Source organism: Populus alba, chromosome 19, assembly GCF_005239225.2.
Source record: "Populus alba chromosome 19, ASM523922v2, whole genome shotgun sequence".
Lineage (NCBI taxonomy): Eukaryota > Viridiplantae > Streptophyta > Magnoliopsida > Malpighiales > Salicaceae > Populus > Populus alba.
Genome location: NC_133302.1, coordinates 10,844,901 through 10,868,150, shown reverse-complemented (window position 1 = coordinate 10,868,150; position 23,250 = coordinate 10,844,901). Strand labels below are relative to the sequence as shown.

The 23,250-nt window shown below is 33.0% G+C and overlaps 3 protein-coding genes across 5 annotated transcripts; 2 read left to right on the top strand and 1 right to left on the bottom strand.

Annotated features, from left to right (window-relative positions):
* The first annotated feature begins 702 nt into the window (after positions 1-702).
* LOC118027794 (uncharacterized) lies at positions 703-4,529 on the top strand. The gene is made up of 2 exons (XM_035031287.2): positions 703-1,491; positions 3,563-4,529. Exons 1-2 carry the CDS (start codon positions 914-916, stop codon positions 4,197-4,199), a joined length of 1,215 nt encoding a protein of 404 aa, XP_034887178.1. The 5' UTR covers positions 703-913; the 3' UTR covers positions 4,200-4,529.
* A 2,764-nt stretch (positions 4,530-7,293) lies between these two features.
* LOC118027795 (uncharacterized) lies at positions 7,294-11,438 on the bottom strand. Of its 2 annotated transcripts, none has more exons than XM_035031288.2 (4): positions 11,263-11,438; positions 9,462-9,696; positions 9,279-9,383; positions 7,294-8,176 (listed from the first exon to the last, which is right to left on the bottom strand). In XM_035031288.2, the coding sequence occupies exons 2-4, from the start codon at positions 9,643-9,645 to the stop codon at positions 7,437-7,439; spliced, it is 1,029 nt and encodes a 342-aa protein (XP_034887179.1). In that variant the 5' UTR covers positions 9,646-9,696; positions 11,263-11,438; the 3' UTR covers positions 7,294-7,436. The 2 variants fall into 2 exon arrangements, with proteins under 2 accessions (XP_034887179.1, XP_034887180.1); XM_035031289.2 differs by lacking the exon at positions 11,263-11,438 and adding an exon at positions 10,777-11,247.
* An 8,911-nt stretch (positions 11,439-20,349) lies between these two features.
* On the top strand, positions 20,350-23,139 carry LOC118027796 (uncharacterized). Of its 2 annotated transcripts, XM_035031290.2 has the most exons (7): positions 20,350-20,612; positions 20,715-20,930; positions 21,015-21,181; positions 21,802-21,854; positions 22,221-22,351; positions 22,477-22,545; positions 22,750-23,139. In XM_035031290.2, exons 1-7 carry the CDS (start codon positions 20,490-20,492, stop codon positions 22,918-22,920), a joined length of 930 nt encoding a protein of 309 aa, XP_034887181.1. In that variant the 5' UTR covers positions 20,350-20,489; the 3' UTR covers positions 22,921-23,139. The 2 variants fall into 2 exon arrangements, with proteins under 2 accessions (XP_034887181.1, XP_034887182.1); XM_035031291.2 differs by lacking the exon at positions 21,802-21,854 and having other exon boundaries at positions 20,371-20,612; positions 22,270-22,351.
* Positions 23,140-23,250: the final 111 nt, after the last annotated feature.

Below are 23,250 nucleotides of genomic sequence, written 5' to 3'. Positions count from 1 at the left end.
ATAAATATAATTTTATTTTTTTTATTTATTGACATAGAGTTAGGAATAATAATACTAATTCAGATTAATTTTATTGTATCTTATTTAGTTACATAAAAAAAATGTGTATGCGTAAAAATAAATTTATTTTGTATTTGTTTGTTCAATGATGCAGAGCCAAAAATAAAAAATATTGATTTGATTTTTCTTTTTTATAACTATGTAATATTTACCAACACTATAGTTGGAAGTATTCATAGTTGAATATTTACTGGTGCTAGAGTTATAAATATTACACGCAAACCATCATAACATAAACCAACAAAATGTTAGTAATTTATGATAAAATCAACAATGCAGCCTGTCTCAGGCATGATGTTTAAGAGGTGATAATATTTTTCTTTTTGCTTAACCAGTCCCGTACCATAGAATCTCTGTTGATCAGTCATGGTTTCTAGTGACCATAATACTAGATGTCGACTTTTTAAATAAGATATTTTTTCCTAAAAAAACAAGATAATATTTTTTTTTAATCAAGTAATAATTTTTAATCGGTCGCTGCGATGTCTAGATGTGGCAATATTTATAAATTTTTTTAGTTTTCAATAAAAGATAAAACAAAATAAAGTCTACAAGAAATCAAAATCAAGAATATTTATTGAATGAGTGGAAAGCAGAAGTGGATTCAGAGAAATCCAATGGTGGAGATTTAAAAAAATATAAAAAAAAAATGAAAGAGTTTTGGTTAGATTAACATTTTGCAAGAGTATTGGCCATGTTCATAATCTAAAAACACTAGATGAGGAAATCTATACCCCTCCCCTCCCCTCCATCTCTATCGACTCAGTAGTCGTTAATAAGATATAAAAAAAAGACAAGCAAAGTAACGGAACTCCAGCTCTAGAGAGACAGAAAAAAAAAGAAAGAAACAGAAATGGATCATCATCATCATCAGCAACAGCAGCAGCAGCAGCAGCAACAGCAGCAACAACAATTGCTTTTACAACAGCAGCAGCAGCAGCAACAACACCATCAGCAGCAGCAGCAGCAGCAGCAGCAACATCAACAACAACAACAATTCCTCTTGTTACAGCAATTAACAAAACAAGCCCAACAACAACAACAAGCTGCTGCTATTTCTCGATTCCCATCGAATATTGATGCCCACTTGCGTCCACCATCTATTCATCGCCCACACACTCTTCAACAACAAAACCCTAACCCTAACCCTAACCCCAACCCCAACCCCAACCCCAACCCTAATTTGCAGCAGCATCAGCAGCAAGGTTCCAATTTGGGGCAAAATGCGCAGCATTCACAGAAGCCGCAACAGCAGCAGCAGCCGCAGCCGCAGCCGCAGCCGCAGCCGCAGCAGCAGCAGCAGCAGCAGCAAAAGGGGATTCGGCCTCAGGTGAACCAGGTGGAGATCCAAATGGCTTACCAGGATGCTTGGCGTGTTTGTCATCCAGATTTCAAGAGGCCATTCGCTTCTCTTGAAGATGCCTGCGAGAGGTTTTTCTTTCTTTTTGTATTCCCTCTCTCGTTTTTTGTTTTGTATACAACTCAAATTTTCATTTATGTGTGTGTTTTGCATGTGGGTATTTCATTTTCTGTCTGGCTGTTGTGGAATGTGGGAATTTATTTATTTATGCGCTTTTTGGTGATACTGTGACTTTTTTGCGTAATTGTGACGTGTAATGAGATTGAGATTGGGATTGATAACATTTTAATATGCAGTAATGGTGCAGTTGATTTTTGGGTTGGATTTTGCTGCACTGCAAATAGTTAAGTTGAAAGCATTAGAGTTTGATCACATTTTATGTGGCATGATGCAGTAGAGAACCTGCATTATTTGACCATGATCGCCTAGATTACCATTTTGTGTGGTAATGTGAGAATTGTTATTTGGTTTGATTGTTCAAAGATACAAATGTTTTTGTCGGAGATCAGTACTTGATTATACGATTGCTTAGAAATTGATAGACTTTATATGCATAGACGGAACAAATTGATGGGAGTTGCCATGTGGCGCTTTCATCCTGATGATCAGGGATGCTATTTGCGCATTCACATTTCATTACATGTGGCATAGAAAGAGATGTAATTCTTCATCACGATTTCCCAACAACTTGAAGATAGAATTAGATATAAGAATAATTGTTATTTATGCTGTTTGGATTAATGTATTTGCCAAATGGCATGTATTTGATATGAATTTGATGAGATGGATTGGGAATAAACCAAGGGAAATGTCGAAATAGAAATGATTTTCCAATTTTATCTTGTAGGAATCCAAAGAAAGTTTCTCTAGATTATATAAAACAACTCTTTTTGCTAGTATCTTATGTTTTCTCTAGAGGTTCTTAAATGATTCTATAATTCATGTATGTTTATAGTAACTTATAAACAGTACACAACGATGTGCTTCCTAACACTCCCTCCCAACCTTCATTTATGCACAACGAAAAAAAATGCAAAAACAAAATACATCAAATGTATGTTTGCATATACTCTGTAAATTACAGAAATTCAATATAAGAAATCTCACATGGTGATGTGTTGCTTCCTCAACCTGTTCTATGCACAGAACATCTGCTATCCTGTAGTTATATATATATTTGACGACCTTTTCTCAAACCAGGGGATATATTTTATTATCTACAACAAAAATTGGTCATCTTTTTTTATTTGTAGTTAGTGGAATCCACCTACATCCTTTGATTTTCCTCTTATATAGCAGCTGTTGCTTTGCACTCTTTTGGCATTACAAAGTCGTGAGCATTTTTTTTGTAAGGCAATACTAAGTGGTTGGCATGAGTGAACTTTGCGTTTTATATTTGTATTGATGTATTTACCTTGGGGTATCTAGTTGAATTGCTTCAATCCCTGGCTCCTTGAGCTGCCAACCATATACAGGTTTAGTTCATTAAAACTTAAAATCAAGTGAGGGGGAGGGGATTTGCAGGAGAAGACAGTTCATAATACACACCAGTTTTTGTTGATATATTGATCTTCATGATTTTTTACCTAATACATGTTAGGCGTTTTTGGTAGATAGTTTTTTTGACTCAATATATGGGTGTTAACCCCCTTGGAACCTTCTTATTTATGCTATTCCAGCACTCTTTTTTATGATGTGAAATTTCTGTTATTCTAAATTATTTGAGTCAACAAATGGAAAAGGAGTGCCAATAGTTTCCTTGTCTGATGAAACATGTACACCTGCAAACTTCTAGTCTTTCACTTCTATCTTTCCTTGTGAGAAATTAGATTCGGTTGAGTGTTAGCCTCAAAGATAAGTTAGTAAGCACTCTGATTCAAGGATTAACATTGTGATTTCTAAATTTTTGTTTGGCAAATTGATGAAATTTAATGTTTTCTTTTTTCAATCAAAAGGGAAAAGAATTAAGGAAGTTATGGGAGCCTTCCATTACTTGTAGATGGCACTTCTCCTAGACTCCACTGACTTTAATTGCGGGTTGTAGTAGTACAGTTCAGCACCACTAATTGAATGAATAATTACCACCATGGCTTTCAAAATTTCTGCATTCATTTCATCTTTCCCCTTGCACAACATATGCAGATTACTGCCTTACCATGTAGTAGCAGACTATGAGGCAGAGGAGGATGATAGAATCCTTGATTTAGACACAACAGGTCAGATGCCATCTCGTTCGCAGCAGTGGGATCATAACATTGCTGCTAAAGTTGCTGAGTTCACAGGCACATTTGAGAAGCAGGCCTTAGCCTTCAACATAATAACTCGCAAGCGTTCCTTGGGGGAATTCCGATCTGAAGAGAGATTGATGATTGAACAGGCTCTCCTCCAAGAGGAGAAGCGACTTTTGCTCAATTTGAAAGCTGAAATGGATGCCAGGGAGAAGGCCAGTCGGGAGGCTCAGTTGAGAATGGCGGCTATGTTTCAGGCCGAGCAAGCTCAGGCAGAATCACATGCTCATGCTGAAATGATGTCTCGGGCCCCGATAAGGGCAAGTGCACTCGGATCGCAAGGCAACAGTGTTCCCATTGGTCATGACATGGGAGAGCAGGAGCATGGTGTTAACCCAGATGAGATGATGAATGGGTGGGGAGGCAATGCTCCGAGAGATGAGAAAGAGCCTTCTGAAGATTTCTTGAATGATGAAGAAACTGAAAATGGGAACACAGCAGTACACAGTGAGTGGAGAGAAGTGGGAGAATTTGATCTAAACACTAGATGAACCATGCAGAAGTATTGGCTGGAAAGAATGCTGATAGTCGGTTTCTATCGTCATGGGATGAGAATGACTGCATGACACCTGGTTTGTGATTCTCTTTCTGGAAACTATATCCAGCTCCAAGGCAGCTGGGTAAAATACAATGTTGTAATTTCTGAATGCTAATGTTCTTCCGTGGCCTTGTAAGGCAAGCCTGTTCAAAGCACTTGTAAGAATCACCTCGAAGTACCCTCGTGTATATTTACGGGGCAACACTATTTCCATGCTAGGCTGATTCTAAACGTTCCCAATAATTTCAGTGATTCTTATGGAAAAGATTGGTGTTTCTGTTTATTTCCATGTTCCTTTTCTTGTCCTTGGTTATTGCAGATATGTCATTCGACGTTTAAAGGGGAATTATGGGATATGAAAACTTCCAGTGTAGTTTAAAGAGTGCTCTGATGAAACAGGACTGATTTTAAAGTGTCTGAATGAAACATGTATAGACAGAGACGGGTGGTTCCCTGCTTGTGTGGAATGATTAGTGTAAAGGACGCTTTGTTGCTTTTTGACATCGGTTTGATGCCGGGCAGCAATGAATTGAAAAGGAGAAAGAAAAGGAGAGAAGGAAAAGGTTGAAGACTAGACGAGAGGAGAAATATACAATTAATTAATATAAAAACAAACCTTGATGAAAGCTAAAATTCCACTAAAATAATATGAACAATGCTCGATAACAAAATTAAATAATAGAAGTGACTTGATTGTGCTCTCAACCTTACAGCCAAATAGTGATAGGTTGACTGTTGTTTGTGATCTTTAATCATACACATGTATGACATATGGCATGAATTTGATGTCTCCACAAAACATTTTGAGGTTGGAAACACTCGACCTTACGAGTATAGCTCTTCGTGGCTCTAATGATCAACTTTTTCAAAAGTTTTTTTTTTTCATATGTGCTTGCAAGAGTTATAATTGCTCCTGAATGTTTCTAAATGCTATCCATGTATCGATTAAATATGAATAATAGTTATTCACTATATATTTTCAACTAAACATGAAAAATAAAATTAGAATCAACCATCAACTAGTAGAATTAACCATTGCCCAGAAAAAATATAGTCTACTAAAAAGATTATGAAGCAATCGATTATAAAAATACGAGTTCGTTATGATCAGTTATAAGACCAAGTTTTATTTAGAATAAGACTTGATCTTCTAGTCAATCATATGAAGTCAAATCTTATTTACGATAAGATTGAATAGGACTTGATTTTTTATTTAATTACATGAATTTAATAAATCTTTTACAAATTAATTAGAATTCATATAACTGCTAAAAAAAAATATACCGGTAGGAATATAGATTATATTAGGATTTATAATGTAAATTTTTGAATTATATATAATTTCTATATATTTATTTATTTTCTTTCAATTTTCTTTATGTTTTAATCTAGTTTGATCCTTAACATTACCTTTCTCTTTTTATTAACCTATTAAAGTCATGGTAAGAACCCTACATTCCATTTAATTTATGAAGTTGAATGCCTCTTAAGATTAAGTTGTTAATAGTAGTTTTTCCTTGCTTAAAAGGAAGGAGCAAAGAACAAATAGCATATTGATTAATGATTCAATATGCTATTTGTTAATGAATCAATGATTAATCAACAAATTAACATGTGATTAATCATCAAGATTATTTATTAGATTAACAGATTTCCATGCCTAATATGATTAATTTGTTAGCACCATAACAACTTAGTAATCATATATAAAAATCAATCTCATAAAAATGTCATTATTATGATTGAGTAATAGCTAGAATATGCATATAAAGGTTAATCTTATGGCTATGAAGAATCAGACAACCACTCACCAGTATAGGAACCAATTGAATAGCTTTTATTAAGTGTGTCATGAATGGCTCTATATTTAGTGACTCTTCCACCATTTTCAACATCATTGCCTTTACTAGCTTTTTAGAATGTATGATAACACTCCTAGACCTTCAACATAACTTCATTCATATCATTTTTTAGTGATTAATGGTGTAGTTAAATGGTCACAACCAGTGTAGCCAAACTTTAGTCAACCACTAATATCTTCTCTTGAAATAATGTTATTTTATTAGTAATATAAACTTGTTTGATGCTAATTTAAAGGTCATCTAGTTAGAAATGAAGAATATAATAAAGCAATTTACCACAATAACATTATAAATAAAACTAGGTAGTCTATGATTGACTAGTTTGAATGCACACACAGCCAAAGAGATATAATCTTTATTCAATATAAGAGTCCTAAAAAAGTAACTAATTCACACGTGTATCCATTAAAAGAGAATTTAGCTTGTACTAAGATTCAATAAACCTCACTATTTAATACCAATATTTATATATAGGATTAGAATTACATATGTAAATAGAATTCAAACTTTCTAACAATATAAATAGAGCCAAATCTACTATAAATTATGGCCTGCCTCACATATTTATTTTCAACACATTTATATACCTTTCTTTTTCCCTCATAAGGTTCTTTATTGCTTTCTTTTATTGTTTTCATTTATTTCCTGCAATATATTTTCCCTTGAGGATCCAATGCTTCATCTATATATATTTTTTTGGTTGTTTCATTGGTGTCCATTTCCTGCACTACTTAATAATCGTGTCTTTACTACAGTCACTAGTTGATGAGCATGAAGTTAAAATTTCTTCCAGGATCATGTACAGGTTGGCTTGAGAATAGTTAGTGGCCAATTAGCAAACTCTGAGGGGTTCTTCTTCGTGAGCTAGAGGAGGAACAACCACAGGTTTAAGTGATCAATGTAAAGATGAATAATGGGTTCTAGCTTTGGCACTTGAGGGGTAACTAGAGAAGGAGGAGGAGCAGTTGCAGTGATTGAAAACTCACCCAGTAATGGAGATTGAGACATAGTATAAGAACTGGTTAGAATGATAGGAGCAACATGGAGGAGAAACTAAAGGAATTGTATAGAAAAGTCTTGTCTAGACGATATCCATAAAATTTTCTTAGCTCTCTCTCTCTCTCTCTCTCTCTCTTTCTCTCTCTCTCATCTCCAACAAGCGCACTTTTGAACAAACACGTAAAATGCATCAAAACTTCTAAACTAAGTTATGAAAGAAATTCTGGAAAGAAAGGAGAAAAAGGAAGCTTCTCCCAAAATTCAGAATGTAGAAGTAGAATCAAAGAAAAGAACGAGGAAACAAACAAGAATACACATCCTACCAATGCCTACAAAATATGAGGGAGCTGTGAATCCAATCTGTGCTGCAATTCCATAATCTTCATGGAAAGCTCTGACTTCTGCTCCTTGTAGCTCTGCAACAAGTACTCTTTCCCTTCTATCACTTCCTTCAACTCACCTACTTCTCTCTTCAGCTTCTCAATCCTCTCGACATCTCCCCTTCCGTTTTCCAACGACTCAAAATTGCTGTCTCCATCAAGATATCCATTTGCATGGCCATTTCTTGCCTCAGATGGCCATGTTGTGTTTGCTGATGGTTTGTCATTGACGCCCACATGTTTCACACAGTGATCAGCAATTGCCTTCCTCAGCCTCTGGATTTCCCTTTCAGAATCAAACAAATCCCTGTTAGCTGCATTGATCTGTGATTGCAAATTTGAAGCAAGTGTCAGCTGAGCATTGAGTGAATTCTGTAATTCCAGAATCTGATCCTGCATCTCCAGTATCATGTCGTCTCTCCTCTTCAATTGCTGCCTCAGCTTCTGTATAACTTCTCGTTTGCTGAAGATGTCAGAACCAGATTCTGAGACACAAGGTGAGTCAGAGCCGTTTGAATTGTGGAATGGCTTTGGTGGCAACTCAAGGCGATCAGGAGATGATACCCACATAACACCATTCTCCTTGGTGAATTCTGCAGCAGGAACTGTCACCAAAGGTAGACCAACATCGGATCCAGACAGCATCTGGTCATTGGACTGATGCTTCATATCTGCAATGCCTTCATTCCCTGTTCCAAACCCAAATTCACATATAAAATCCAGGGAAAAAGTCTTCTGATAACATGAATACCATTATACAGTAACATATTATATGATTGTCAAAAAAAAAAAAATACTCAATGTAACAACTTAACTATGTCTCAAAACCCAAACTAGCTGGGTAAGGAAAAGTGATCTATTTTACACTGTTCTGCATAAGGCACTTCTTGTCTCTGGATCTGTGACATGAAAAAGATGGATCTATATTTTTTGGGCAGATATTTCATATCTGCAAATGCCTTGATCCCCTATTCCAATCTACTGTCAATTTTCTAAGGACTGATGTACAATGTTTATTCATCTTTCCCTCATACTAAAAAGAAAATCACAAAAGATGGGTCGCAAGAAAGCATTGCAAATTTAGGGGGGAATACATGTCAAATTTATAGGAAGAGAAGCATTGACCATGATACAAATATTTTGCGCCTTATCCCTATTTGTACAGGAAACGGAAAAGAAATGCTAGACAAACAAGTGTCAGTCCAACAGAGAAGAAGGTAGGATATGTCCATCATGTCCACATAGGATATGAACTACAATGATGCACGCCCAAAAACAGACAGTTTACTGTTCATCATTTCCTCTCATCTAATAGCAACATTACTATCTCACAATCCCTCCCCTGTTCCACAGTCCAAGGCAAGTAAACAATGAACATATATCCAGAAGCTGAAGGAATTTGAAATGCAGATGTAATGCAATGCAATGTCATTATGCAACTACAACTAACCAACTACCAGAATCTACGAGCCTGTTTGATATTGTGGTGGTTACTTTTTCAAAATGTTTTTTGCTTGAAAATGCAACAAAATAATGTTTTTTTTATATATATAATTTTTGACATCAGCATATCAAAACGATTTAAGAGCACCAAAGAAAATTAACTTGAAGCAAAAAAAAAATTCAATTTTTTTCAAAAGCATTTTTGCACTGCAAAAACAAATAGTGCCTACATCACAAGATATCCCAAAAACAAGCAAACCAAACAAAAACTAGCAAACATTTGAATTGAAGTATCAATATACGTTCTCTTTAACCCTTTGGCAGCTTGAACAAGAAGAATTGTCATACCTGGAATGCAGTTGTAGCAACCATCATCATCTTGTGTGAAGGAATACATGTTTGAATGCATATTGCAATGTGGTGACCTCCTCCTGTCAGATGATTTCATATTCCCTGTATTGTTCAAACTTCAAAAGTTATGGCCAAGTTCATATTAAAGGAATCTAGCTGATGCTATAAACAGTACAACACCTTTCAGACTATTGCTAGCATTTGCCTGTTGCCTTGAGTCCAGTGTCTGCTTGAGCTTGTAACCAAGGCGAATTGACAATGTACTTAACAAGGCACCACCTGCAATAAGAATCCAATTTCGTCCCTCTCCCTGAAAATTCTGTGCCTTCTGACCTCTAGAAGTCCCATTAGCTCGTGGTTTCATTTTAAGAGCAACTAAGAAGCTTGAGATCACGCTGGATCATCCAAATACAACCTACATTAACAATGCATCAAAATTCCATTGGTAAATAAACAAACATGATAGGAGAAATCACATCAAGAAGCAACAAGATTACTAGGTTTCAGCATTTCCTATATACACGTGCCATACAACATTAAAAACATATGTAAACGCGCATGCTTGTGCATGTGTAATTCAATTAAAGCAATATGAGAAGCACAAATCAAATATAACAACGACAAGATGTCCATAAATTAAATGTTAATAGTAGTTCAATACGATCAATGCTATGTTAAATGCCATGCCATCAGCACTAGCCTATAAAGCACATATCCACATACATGGGCCTCCAAAAATCCAACCACATAAACAGTTCCAAACATATTAAATGTTTGTTTATTTATTTATTTTCATCTCATGCTGGAAAGTTCTCAACTAATGCTTTAAACTGTGACACATGTTTCTGTCAAAGTACCAAACACACAATAATACACAAGTAAATGGAGCATACATACTGACCTACTGCTTACAAATTGCTACACATTAAACACATCAAGTTCCTGACAAGCTAGAACATTTTCCAACTACCAAAAGCCAAATCCATATGAATACTCATATTTACATTGTTTTAGAAAACAGTATAACCTGGATAGGACCATCCTTACCTTAAGCCAATCCTCACCAGGAACAAAGAATTTTCACACTTGCAGCATGAAAAGACCATGCAGCACATAACAAAAGCCTCTTGTGTGCCAATGGAGGAGGAGAAAATAGAAGAAGAAAAAAACAGGAATGGCATGCTAAGGCTTGCATATGTTTTACCTCATAATTGTTAACAACACTCCAAACTTTGCAAATATTCATCTGCATCATCTATGGTCTATCTTATCTATTTCCAACAGGACATTTTTCCTTCATATTTCAAATGCCAATTCCCTAACATCCCTCAACCTAACTTGTCCCAAAACATCCCTCATCTCCTAATGTACCACGCAATCTGCTCTTGACATGCAAGATTGACATAATCTAACATACAGCTAGATGTTCTTAAAAACCCTACTGGTATTCACTTCAAAAATTAGAGTTAAGACCTTATTCATAAGATTGGATTACCTTTAACTGGCTACGAAAACAAGCAAATGACATTCACAGCACCATGAGCTATTGACATTTGAGCACCCAGGTTGACATCCCAAGCATCAGATTTCTGATGCGAAATACTAACACAACAAATGCAAAAGCAGTCTATCACTTTTATTACATTCTTAAAAAAAAAAAAAATTATTAAAACCAACAAATATGACATGATTAAACGGAGAGAAGTTAGACAACATATCTGTCGGCTTCATACACAGGGCAATAGTAAATATTACTGAAGAAAGACGGAAACTTCATTTTCAAAAAATAGGCTTGATATGCGATAAACCCATCTCAATCCAAATAAAATTAGGAGCATCAGCACCTTAATTAATAACAAAGGCAAGTAGACACTTCATTCTTAAACCCAAAAGAAAAACAAATGAAAAGAAATAAGAGGCAATCAATCCGTTACATTACAAAATCGATAATCGCAAACTGAAAACACAAAACAAAACAAACCTCATTCAATCAAACAGATTAGGGTTTACTCATTTCTCTTAAGAATCCGTTGAAACCGCCCTTTTTAACATCTTTTACCATTTCACACTGTTTTTGTTTTTTTGTTACCCTCTCCACTAAAATGTAACGCCAACACTAAAATACCTGACCTCACATGAACGCACACACAACCAAAAAAGACAAAAAAGGAATTGTAAAATTGTTAAAATATGTTAAATAAAATATGTTGTTAAAGTGTACACGAGGGTGTTAATGTTGGTAAGTTATAAATAAATTGGAAGTCCAAAGGTGGGGAAACTTGACAAGATTAGGTCACATGAGGATAAAAGTAGGGAAATGAGTTTCCATACTATTCATTGTTTTAAATTGTATTAAAAATTGAATTCAAACCAATTAAAATGAATTTAGAACGATAAAATTGAAATAAATGCTTTAAAAACATATATGTTAATTTTTTTCTATTAATACAAGATAAAAAAAAATGATAAGGAATCATCGTACTAACTAAAAATGTGTTAACAACCAAAGTTACATAGTGATATAACTTGGGTAAAAATAATAAGGTTAATGAACTTATATATCTAAGAAAAGAGGGGTATGTTAAGTATAGAAATCAGTTGGATTCGGTGCATCAATATTTAGCTGATGTATTTTAATTTTTGGTTATGTATTATTATATGAATAAAGGAACATACCTTAAGTAAATAGTAGATTTGGACCCTTAAAGATGATTATAATATTTGAAAAGTAAGGGTGAACATTAAATTCTATGAGTTACTTTGCTATTGATTTATAAACATGAGTTAAATGAGATTGAAAATAAGATTTCTGGGTCATATTGATGTGCTTATGATGGATTGTAATCTTGATACTTGAGAGGCTGCTAGAGTTAAAGAACAAATTGGAGCACCGAGACATACTTAAGCTTTATGTAGGTGTCCAACACCTTAAATCTCAAAAATTTAAAATATCATTTGAGTAGTTATTATTTATTATAGTGTTATTTCTGAATAATGAAATAATTGTTTTGTGAGAAGAACAAGTTAATGAATATTAGGAAATGCAAAGTATATGTTAGATGTGATACGAGTTATTGGAAGGAAATACTTGCATGGGTTTTTAATGTGAAAAGTCAAAACATGATGATAAAGGTTGTAACTGAAATGGTATAGATAAGGTATGTAAGTGGAATTGAAAAAAAGTATTGATTCATAGAATTGAAATGCATGCATACATGACAAAGTGAAATTATGCATTCATAATATAAGCATTAGATTTTAAAAAAAAAATGCCATACCTGGTAATCAAATTTAGGCATTTTGAACGGGTAGTATTGCAATACTTCGTTGTAAAAGTAGGTATATAAAGAAGAATGGTTACGTATGACATTCAAAATGGATAATAAAAATGCAATATAGTGATTTATGTCTGAATTCAAGACAAAGAAATTATATAAGTGTAAATATAAAAAGGTATTGGATAAAGAATAAGGTGAAAATGATAGGTTTTGGGTTAGGGTAACCTAGTAGAATATATAAGTTGTTATAATGAATAAAATTTTGGTTGAAGTGGGATGATTTGTTGGGTATGTTACCAAGAACGTGTGGAGAACTTGATATGAGAGGTTTAAGAGTGATGTTTCATTAGTCTTCCACTGTGTGGAAACTATTGGTATTAGTGGTAACTGATAATCAACATTGTTTGATTAGTTTGGCACTATGTAGAGACTAATAACATTGATGGTTACTAATGACAAACATAGTTTGATTAGTTTGTCATTGTGTGGAGACTAATGACATCAATGGTTACTAATGACTAACATTGTTTGATTAGTCTGTCATGGTGTGGAAACCAATAGCATCAATGACAACTAATGATTGGCATTGTTTGATCTAATTAACCATATGAGTAGAGGCTAGGTTTATCAAAACCCCATTATATGGATGAATGATAGATAGTAAAAGTGTACATGGTCTAATGGAGTATTAGTTAACCTAAGGATAATTTGATGGAAGTCATTATGGGTAATGCACATGAAAGGAAAAAACATGTAGTGACAGCAACTAATGATATGGAAGTTAAGTAGATTTGAGGAAAATAATACATGAAAAATTAAAGGCCATTTTGATAGCTCAAGAATGTCAAGTTAAGAAATTAAAAAATAAAAGATATTGGACTATTAAGAGATTCTAGATGTATGAAAGTGAGGGCTTGTATGTTGGGTTACGTACTTAAGCAAAGTTACTTATTGTATAGAAATAGATAAGCATGATTGTAGTATGTGCAAGGTTTAGACCTTACAAAAGTGCATTAATGATGTGAAACCTTTTTAATTGGATTAATAATGTGAAACCGAGTAAAAATATGAATAAAATTATGATAATAAATTATTGAGTTATAATAATTATTGTCCTCTTAATGCAGGAGAGGTTATAAAAATGGAAAGGTAGCAGTCAAAAGTAACTAAGCATCTACAAGCTCCAAAAAGGTGCTCAGTATTTTGTACTGTTATAATAATTCCATAAATTTTGTAACTGTAAATTCTTTAAACATGAAATTGTATTTTCATATTAATAGTATAAAGGGTAAAAAAAGATGAGGTAGATGGATTTATAGGCATTCGTGAAGGGTGGTTGAACTAGTTGATGTTTATGAAAAATAGATGAATCTATAGACAATTAAATAGGATAGTTGGGTTCATTGGTATTCTTGAAAAATAAATGAATCTATGATCAAATAGTCGAGTTGGGTTCATATTCGAGAAAGTTAGAATAAGAATATCGAGAAGGGATCAGTCGAGATTAAGTTGACTTTGAAGACATTGATTACATGATTAATAGTTGAATTTAAGATTTAGTTAGAAAAAAACAAAAAAAAAAGAATTATACAATAATTGAATATTATATGCCTTTTAATGTTATACTAATAAGTAAATATATTTTAATGTTTATTGTTTGACTTAAGGTTCATCATGAACTTTATGAAAGTAGTAGCTTAAAGTTGTATTATTACTATTGTTTAACCTTAAGTAATGGACTTTGTACATTATATGATTGGTTACGTCAAGTAATTTGGATTAGATGTAATTTAACTTATCATTTGATGATATGTAGCCTAAATAATTTAATTTTGAATGTATGTACTTAATCAGTAAAAACACTTTTAATTTGTATGGTTATTAGTAATATCTTTATAGCCTATTATGATATTGTTTTGGATTATTGAGAGGATTGATTATGAAGAGTTGATGATGATGAAAACCATGTGGTTATCATGTTATGGTAAAATAAATTATCTAAGATGATTGGACCAAGAATTGGGAAACTGTTTAAGAAATGTGCAAGTGATTGTTGATAACCAGTTGATTTTAAGCATTAATACTATTTTGAAATTGAATGTGGATATATAAAAAACTAAACTGATATATGATGTGTTGCATAAACTGGTTAACAATTTAGGATTATCAAATGATCTAATCGACTAATCGATAGGAGAAGTAGTGAAATTGGTACTATCTAATTCAGTCGATCAAATTGGTTAACTGATTAGTTGTGTCATTGCAAATTGGTCGACATTTTTAACTGACAATGAACTATTATTATTTTAAAAACATTATCCTAGTTTTCAATGAACCATAACTTATTATGAAGTATTAACCGTTCATACACTTTAATTCCTACAATCTCCCTCTCTCTTTCTTTATTAGTCTGTCATTTTTCTTTTGGAGTTCAACTTGCAGCAGATCATTTTTTCTTAAGGTTAAAATCCTTAGTTCTATACATTTTACTTGATTTTATGAGGTTGTGATGCAAGCAGAAGCACAATAAGACAACATCATGCTCAAAAAGATAGAAATTAGGCAAAATTAAGGTAAAAACACGTTGAAACTTAAAAATCTATTTTATTTTTGAAATATCAATTTGATTAAGTTTGCCTCCTAAAGAGGTTTACAATGTCTTTTAGAGGCTAGGAAAATCGACTTAGACTAGGAAACAAAATCAAAATCCTAACTCATAAAGAAAATTAACACAAAATCCTAAAATAAACAATAACTCTAAAAATGTCTAAGAAAAATAACAAAATTGGACCACACAAACATTTAGGCCTAATTTTGGGAAATCTAATGGTCGAATAAGCAATAAAGTGGTTTTTTTGTAGGAAAATACCTTGTAGAATCTCCAGTAAAAACTTAAGCCTGATCCAACGATTAGTTCTCTTGTTATCTCTATTTTAAGTCATTATTATGGTCTGGCACGACTAGACCTTTTATTGGACCTATACAAGTCTCACCGGTCTATAAAAGTATCTATGAGGCTATTCATATAGTATGTTAGGGTAAATCCCCATATAACCATTTAAAATCTCAAATTTATGCAAACCTAGTTACATTAGTTTGTTACCTTTTTTTTTTTTTTAAATTAAGTTCCTATTGTGTAATTTCTCCTTTTTAAAAGGTAGAAATCATTAATTAGTAGCATATTGATTAAAAGAATATCTAATTGATCCATAAATCAACACATTTAGTGGGAGAAGATTAAAATTTTGTTATAGAAACCAAAAATTATACCTTTAAAGAAAAATAAAAGTAAACTCGTCACTACTGCACTAGATGAACAAGTAGAACAAATAATGGAGAGAGGCCAGCTTCTTGGCCAAGAAGAGCTTGGCAATCCACAATCTCTTGAAAATTTAGTGGATTAACTAGTTGTCAACTTTCCTAGAGATGGATCTTTATCATCTAATTCACCATTTTAAAATAAAATTGCTTTAAGACACACCTTTAATATCCCTATGCAGTCCCTCACATTTTTATTTATTTTAATAGCGTCAACACCATTAATCATAGATGGGCACATTGGTTTATTCATGCTTCATATGCAACCAGATGCATATCCTTTTTTATAAATCTAATGGTATTGTACAATGGTCACGACTAGCTATGGTAAGTTCTAACCAACTAGCCAATATTGCTCCTAAAAAATCTCTTTGATAATGATATGAAGACTCTACATTAAGATCATGAACACAACAAAAACATAGCCTACCACAATAATATCATAGTGGTCAATTGAACCACACAATCAATAATTTAATAAGTAGAATAAGATACATAGAGTTGCATCAAAATAGGCCTAGTAATTCAAAGGCTTGTACACTTAAGATATGTATCTTAAAGATTTATACAACCACAAGCACTCTAGCAAGTGTGTTTGGAATGAATATGCCATATATAACAGGTAATTTTTAACATATCAAACATAATCCAACTTAGGCATGATAACCCTTGATATGCCAGTCGCTTCTCAAATATAAAGATAACTACATGTCAATTACCTAGGTGTACAAAACTTTTATCCTTTTCCACAACCTACAGCTAGACAATTATATGCCTCACAATCTATGTTACAATAAGAAAATATTAATACCCTTATACAACAACCCTTGTTAGCGATTATTAACAAAGGGGATGGATAGACAAAGCTAAATCAGGCCAACATTTAAGAGAGATAGAGCTAGAAATAAAATGAACAACAAGACATACTTATAATCATCCATACCTTGAATGAGTGGACATACTACATGCAATCTTTAGAAAAATAAAAATTATAAATTTTTAGTAATTCTCTAAGAAAGAAAATCAATTAACAAGAGAAAACATTATTAAGGGAAATGGTGCAGGATATTTGATGAACAAACTAAAAATTCTCCATAGTTTTACCTAAATAATCAACAGTTTTGAAAATGAATGATAAGATTTCTTTGTAGGTTGGTTACATTTTTTCATGCAAAATACTTTTTTTATCTAATTTATTTATATTAGATTAATGAATACTTGGAACAAAAATGTTAGCCGTAAAAAAAGTTATTTTATATAGAAAATGTTATACTTTACTTGTAAAATATGCAAAATAGTTAGTTAGCGTTAAAAATTAAATGAAATAAAAATTTAATCAATATGCAAAAAGTACCAACGATTAGATATTTGATAAGAGTAACACATTGAACAATTAAATAGTGGCAATTTCATAAATAAAGCAAGAATCTTCCTTCTTATTTTTCCAAGTAGAAATTGACGACATTAAAGAGAGGAAAGCATGAAATTGTGCTCTTCTTTCTTCATTTTCCTTCAATTCCTCACAAATTTTAGTGTTAAAATTGGGTTTTTAGTGATTTCTATTATGGGAAGCTAACTCAAAATAAAAAAATCTTATATAGAAAGAGATGATAAGTTTGGGTGTACAGAGAGAGAAAGTTTGGAATTGGAAGAAAGGAAGAAAATTGTTGAAATTGTTCTAAAAGGCTATCAAATTTGATTAATTAGCATCGATAAAGTAATCTATTTCAACTAAATCCACTTCTTTTCTTGTTATTGTTTAAAAGATTGAAAATTACCAAATTTTAGGATTTTAGGGTTTATGTGATTTGTTAGGAGAATAATGAATTTGTGTTAATTATTGATTAATTATGATGTGTATTACATGAAAGGATTCAATTAGAGAAATTGAAGGCCAATCATGTAAAAATTAAAAATTTTAGTGGCTAACCATAATTAGAAAATTAAGTTGGAAATGTGATTAAATTATATTGGTTTTGGTATTTAAATTGTACCACCCTAGAGATTTAAACACGTAAAATAGCTTCCTTGAGCCTTGAATTCAAAAATTAGGATTATGTTTTTTCCACAGAATACAAGACTTTTGCGATTTAATCCTTACAATTTGATCTCAACTTCTTTATTTATGTTCAATCCATTATTTGAACCCTTCACGCCAAATTTGTATATAGATATATATTTATATATCCCTAGCATGTCGTCCAATAAAGAAGTTTTTTTCTACCTACATGTTAATAGAAACATTATCCATATAAAAAAGAAATACCTTTAAGACTCATTCCTTTACAAACATAAATGATATCATACATTTTTCTGTGATTCAAGTTTTACACTTAATAATTTAAAATTCTTGTTCTTCATACCCTTGGTCATTTAACGCTGACTTGTTTTCAGTTGTATTATTATCTTTTTTAACTTGTTATATAATATCAGCACTATTATCCCATCATTAACATATTTGCACCCCATTGAGTAAAAACATATTCAAGATTTATTTCACCTTTCAGCTTAGTTGTCCATTGCATTTATATTTCTTTGTATACTCATGTTTTAAAAATTTTGAACAACCATTACTTTCTTCTCTTCCGCGACCTATGTCCATTTGTTTTTTTTTTTTTTTTTTGTCATATATTTTTATAACGGTTCCTCCCTCTTCAAGAACTAGATAAGATTGTCCTTAAATAGCCCCAAGTTATTTTAATTAGTTTTTTTTATTTACTTGATTATGTTATCACATTAATCATAAATTTTTCTATACAAAAAAAATCCATACAATACAACCCTACTCTATACTTTATTTGACTTCCCAACACAATCATGTACTTAATCATTTTTTATCTCCAAGTTGTCTTTGATGTGATAACATCATCTTCCTTATCATAGTAGTCGTCCTTTTTATTACTATTTGAATTTGCTAAATTATCTACATTCTCATGCATTCTCCTAAGTGATACAATTTCTGTCTTCATCCTTCATAGAGGTTATATATTAATCAATTTAACAATCTATATCATGAACTTAATTATAAAATTCTTATTAATTCAATACTTAATTCAATAGTTTACAACTACTATTTAATAGTTGGGTTTCACCCAACATTTTATTAATAGTCTGACAAGTTGGTCATCTAGACAATATTAACTCCACACAAGTCCATTTAAATCAACTTACACATTCCAGTCAACAAACAAATTGATGCCACTAGCCTATTTTCGGGTACTAGTCCCATTACCAGGCAATTATTTCCGCAACATAGACTACTACCGGGCACTAACCTCATTACCCGAATACTAGTTTCACAACATAACCCATTACTAGGTAACTAGTTTCCAAACATAACATATTAATAGGTGCTAGCTCCATTACCAGGGCCCTAAAAAGAAAGATGAGATGAGTTGTTTTGTCAACAAGTTATGGATAAATAGAAGTTATGCTAGATAACATATTAATGTGTGAGTAAAGGCTATAATGACATTACACTAGTGCATAAATGGTGGATATCTCTAGTAACACAATTATGCATCATGAAAGGTACACATATAATAGTACAATATGGATTATTTCTCAATAATACAAAGATGAAACTTTAAAGGCCGACAATGGGGTGTACAAGAAATGATACACATATGAAACATGGTTGAAAGGAAATAGTGAGAGTGAAATAGATATAAAACAACTTTAGCTTGATACCAAGAATAAACCAAGATTTAAATTCCAAGGATAAAATTTCTTAATAAGAGGAGAATATAGTACTAAAAATAATAAGATTTCAAAGAGTAATAGAAACCAGGATAAGAAAAAATAGATAAATTAAGATAATGACAATAATTGTGATATATAATGGTGGGGATGATTTCCATAAAATGAATTTTAATTTAGAATTCATAATAACAGTAAAATTAGTAATACGTTTTAATGAATAAAATAATAAGAAAAAAATGAGAAAATGATTCTAAGAAATAAATGAGGTAATAAAAAAATAAACTATAAGAAAAGATAATGCAACAAAAAGACAGGAGTGATGGTGCAAGCACTAATAAAAAAATCAGTGATGTTGTCTTGAAACAGTAATAAGCCTAATAAATAAATAAAAGTGAAAATTTTAAGGGTTTTTTTAAGGATAATTAACATGATTTATGTGGGGATTGAATAAGAAATTTTGGATTTTTTATGAAAAGTTATAAGATTATTTTTATATAAAAAACAGAACTTTCAATCTTTTTTTCTTAGAGTCTATTGATATATTTGACTATCTTGGTTAAAAGTTTCAGCTCAATCAGAGAACTCATGATTTAAGCAGAAAACTGAATAGTTTACTCGAAAAATAAATATACGAAGGCATAAATGAGGGACATGATTGTGCTTTCCCTTCCTTGCAGTGATGGTGAAGCTGCATGGTTTATAAACGATAGGCGCGTGTCGTGAAGGCGCTCCTGTAGCTCCCACCAGGGCCACACATGCCAAGTGCCAATACCACTGCCACTAGAAGGCTATCAGCTTATGCAATTTTCTATCCACGAGCTTCAACAAGAGCAACCAATTTTACTAACTAGGACTCCTGCACATACACCAGTACTCCTCTTGCTTGCTCTTTGGGTAGGAGGCACCAGCAATGTCAGCGGCTGTAGTTGCAGGAACCACCTCCACTTCTTGCTTTGCCACCTTCAGCAAGAATCACTCCCTTAAAACTACCACACCTACCTCTACGAAATCATTCATTTCCTCTCATTACCAGGTTAATTTTGCCCAAACCTTTTATCTGGATTTGTGTTTGTTTGTACTGGTAAGTGAAAAATATTGATGATTAAGTACAATTCATCTCTTTCTTTCTCAATAGAAAAGCAACTTTCAAGGCCTGTCACTTCAAGATGGCAAAAGGGGTTGCTCGGATATCTTCATGCCTAACAGCAGCTGCAGTACTTTGATCAATGTGAGAACAGGGCTTCAGGTCACTGCCAGAACGGCTGGGGCTGCGAAGACGATTGAGGTTGAGGTTGATAAGCCACTGGGTCTCACTTTGGGTCAGAAGTCTGGCGGTGGTGTGGTCATCACTGTGAGTCTCCTTGTAATTGTATTCTATATTTTTGAGTTTCTGGTCTTTCTTTTTGTTGCTCATGAAATTGACATTATTAATTAGGGCGTAGAGGGGGGTGGGAATGCAGCCAAAGCAGGGCTAAAATCAGGGGACCAGGTGCTCTACACTAGTAGCTTCTTCGGGGATGAACTTTGGCCTGCTGATAAGCTGGGGTTTACTAAAACTGCCATCCAAGCAAAGCCAGATTCTATTTATTTTGTTGTTAGCAGGTATTCTTTCCTTACTCCTCCTCGTTTTTTGCTAACATGATTCATGTATTCCATATCAGTGATGGTTTAAAACTAACAAAACATCTCACACTTAGAAAGAAATCACAGAAAATTTATGTAAGATTCATCAATTAACTTGTGGGAATCAAGAAAATAAGCACTCGTTTACCTTAATTTCAGTGTTTTTTTTTTTTTTTTTTTTCACTCCAGTTAGCTGGACTGGTAACCATAAAAATTATATAGCATAGAAGGTAGTGTTGTTTGGATTGATGATATGGAAAAAGAAAAAAAGGTAGCACAGGTAAGCTAAGATGGATTAACTACGTTTGATGAAACAAATATTATAGAAAATACGGATCAAATTAATTGCAGTCTCTGTGTGAGGAAGTTCCTAGTAGCAGGTGAGGGATCAATTACAATATTGAAAGCAAGTAGATATAGACAATGGCATATAGAAAAAGTGAAAGATAATTATATATAATATATATAGGGATTACTGTTTGTAGAATTAAGACTTGTCTTTGTTAGATGTTTGGATTGGTGCTGAATGAAATATCTCATGTTTGTCTCGTAAGCAGTGATTGCATTCTTCATATAATTGTATTAATCTATCTATATAGTATACAAGGGCTGAGTGAAGAGAAGAGAGCCAGCGACGTCTTTGTTATTAAGGGTATGTTTATCCCACTTCCAAGCACTAGCAAAGCAAGTTTCGATAAAGAGTGTTTTTCTTCTCTTTTTTTTGCTTCAACTCGGGAGCTTTCCGCCCTGACTTTTTTCCCATAAGGTTTTATCGATTTCAAGCGGTAAGTCTGAGAATTCTGTAAGAGAATTTCTCTTGTAATGATAGATTGTGGTAATATGGCTGGTACATGCTGATTTGCAATCTACGTCCAGCAACGAAGTCCCAGTTCTTAAACTAAACTTTGATCAGATTGTTTAACTCCTTTCCAAAAATACCAAGAATTAAAACATGTTATTTGCATAGGAATAGGGCAGGAATAAAACATGCATAAGCTCATAAGTCATTTTGCTGTAGTTATATGTGTTTCAAAAGTGACAGAAGGTCAATCTTTATTGCAAAACAGAGGCGCAGAAGTAGATGTCAAACGACTGCCTAAGCGTCCTGCTCCTCCCCGCTTTGGAAGGAAGCTGACTGAGGCTCAAAAGGCATGCTTCTTTTTCTTTATGTGCAATTCCATATATTCCTCCATTTCAAATTTAGTGTGTTGATTGTATGAAATTACTTTTTACTGTCTTGTCGATGAACACTAATGGTGTAAAGCTTTTTGCAGGCTAGAGCAACTCACATATGCCTTGATTGTGGATTCATATACACCTTGCAGAAATCTTTTGATGAGCAGGCACGTTTGTCCCCTTTGCTTAGAGAAAGATCTTACATTTTTCTTTTTCCACCTAAAACATCAATTTCGTATTCAATAGCACATTGCGTAAAACAGATAGCAGAAAATAGATTTCTGGCAAGAAGAGATTTTGACCGAATAAGAACATGTCAATATAAATGCTTGTACACAAATTTATCTGTTCTTTTCTTCTTGTTTCTGCAGCCGGAAGCATACGTATGCCCACAATGCAGAGCGCCAAAGAAGAGATTTGCACGATATGATGTGAATACTGGAAGAGCAGTCGGTGGCGGACTGCCTCCTATCGGAGTCATCATTGGGCTAGTGGCTGGCATTGGTGCAGTTGGTGCACTGCTTGTTTATGGCCTTCAATGAGGCAGTTGCTTATTATAACCCAGATTTTATCTCCTTTTGTTTTTTCCTCTCTCAAATTCTACTGTCCAGTCTGTTTTATCGTAAACATCAGATGTGCCATTAGTATTTGTGTTGCCAGAGAGAGTTCATGTCCTGGGATATATATATTTTTTCTGTCAAATCAAGTAAAAATTACAATTTACAATTAAAAAAAAAAAAAACTAAATATTTGGCCTTTCACTGTTTCAGTGTTTACAATTCATGCACTTCATCAATTGCAGCTCCTCTTCTATTTCACTGTTGCAAAGCCAATGTTTTTCTTATTGATCCTTGAATTTTTTATCCTTTTTT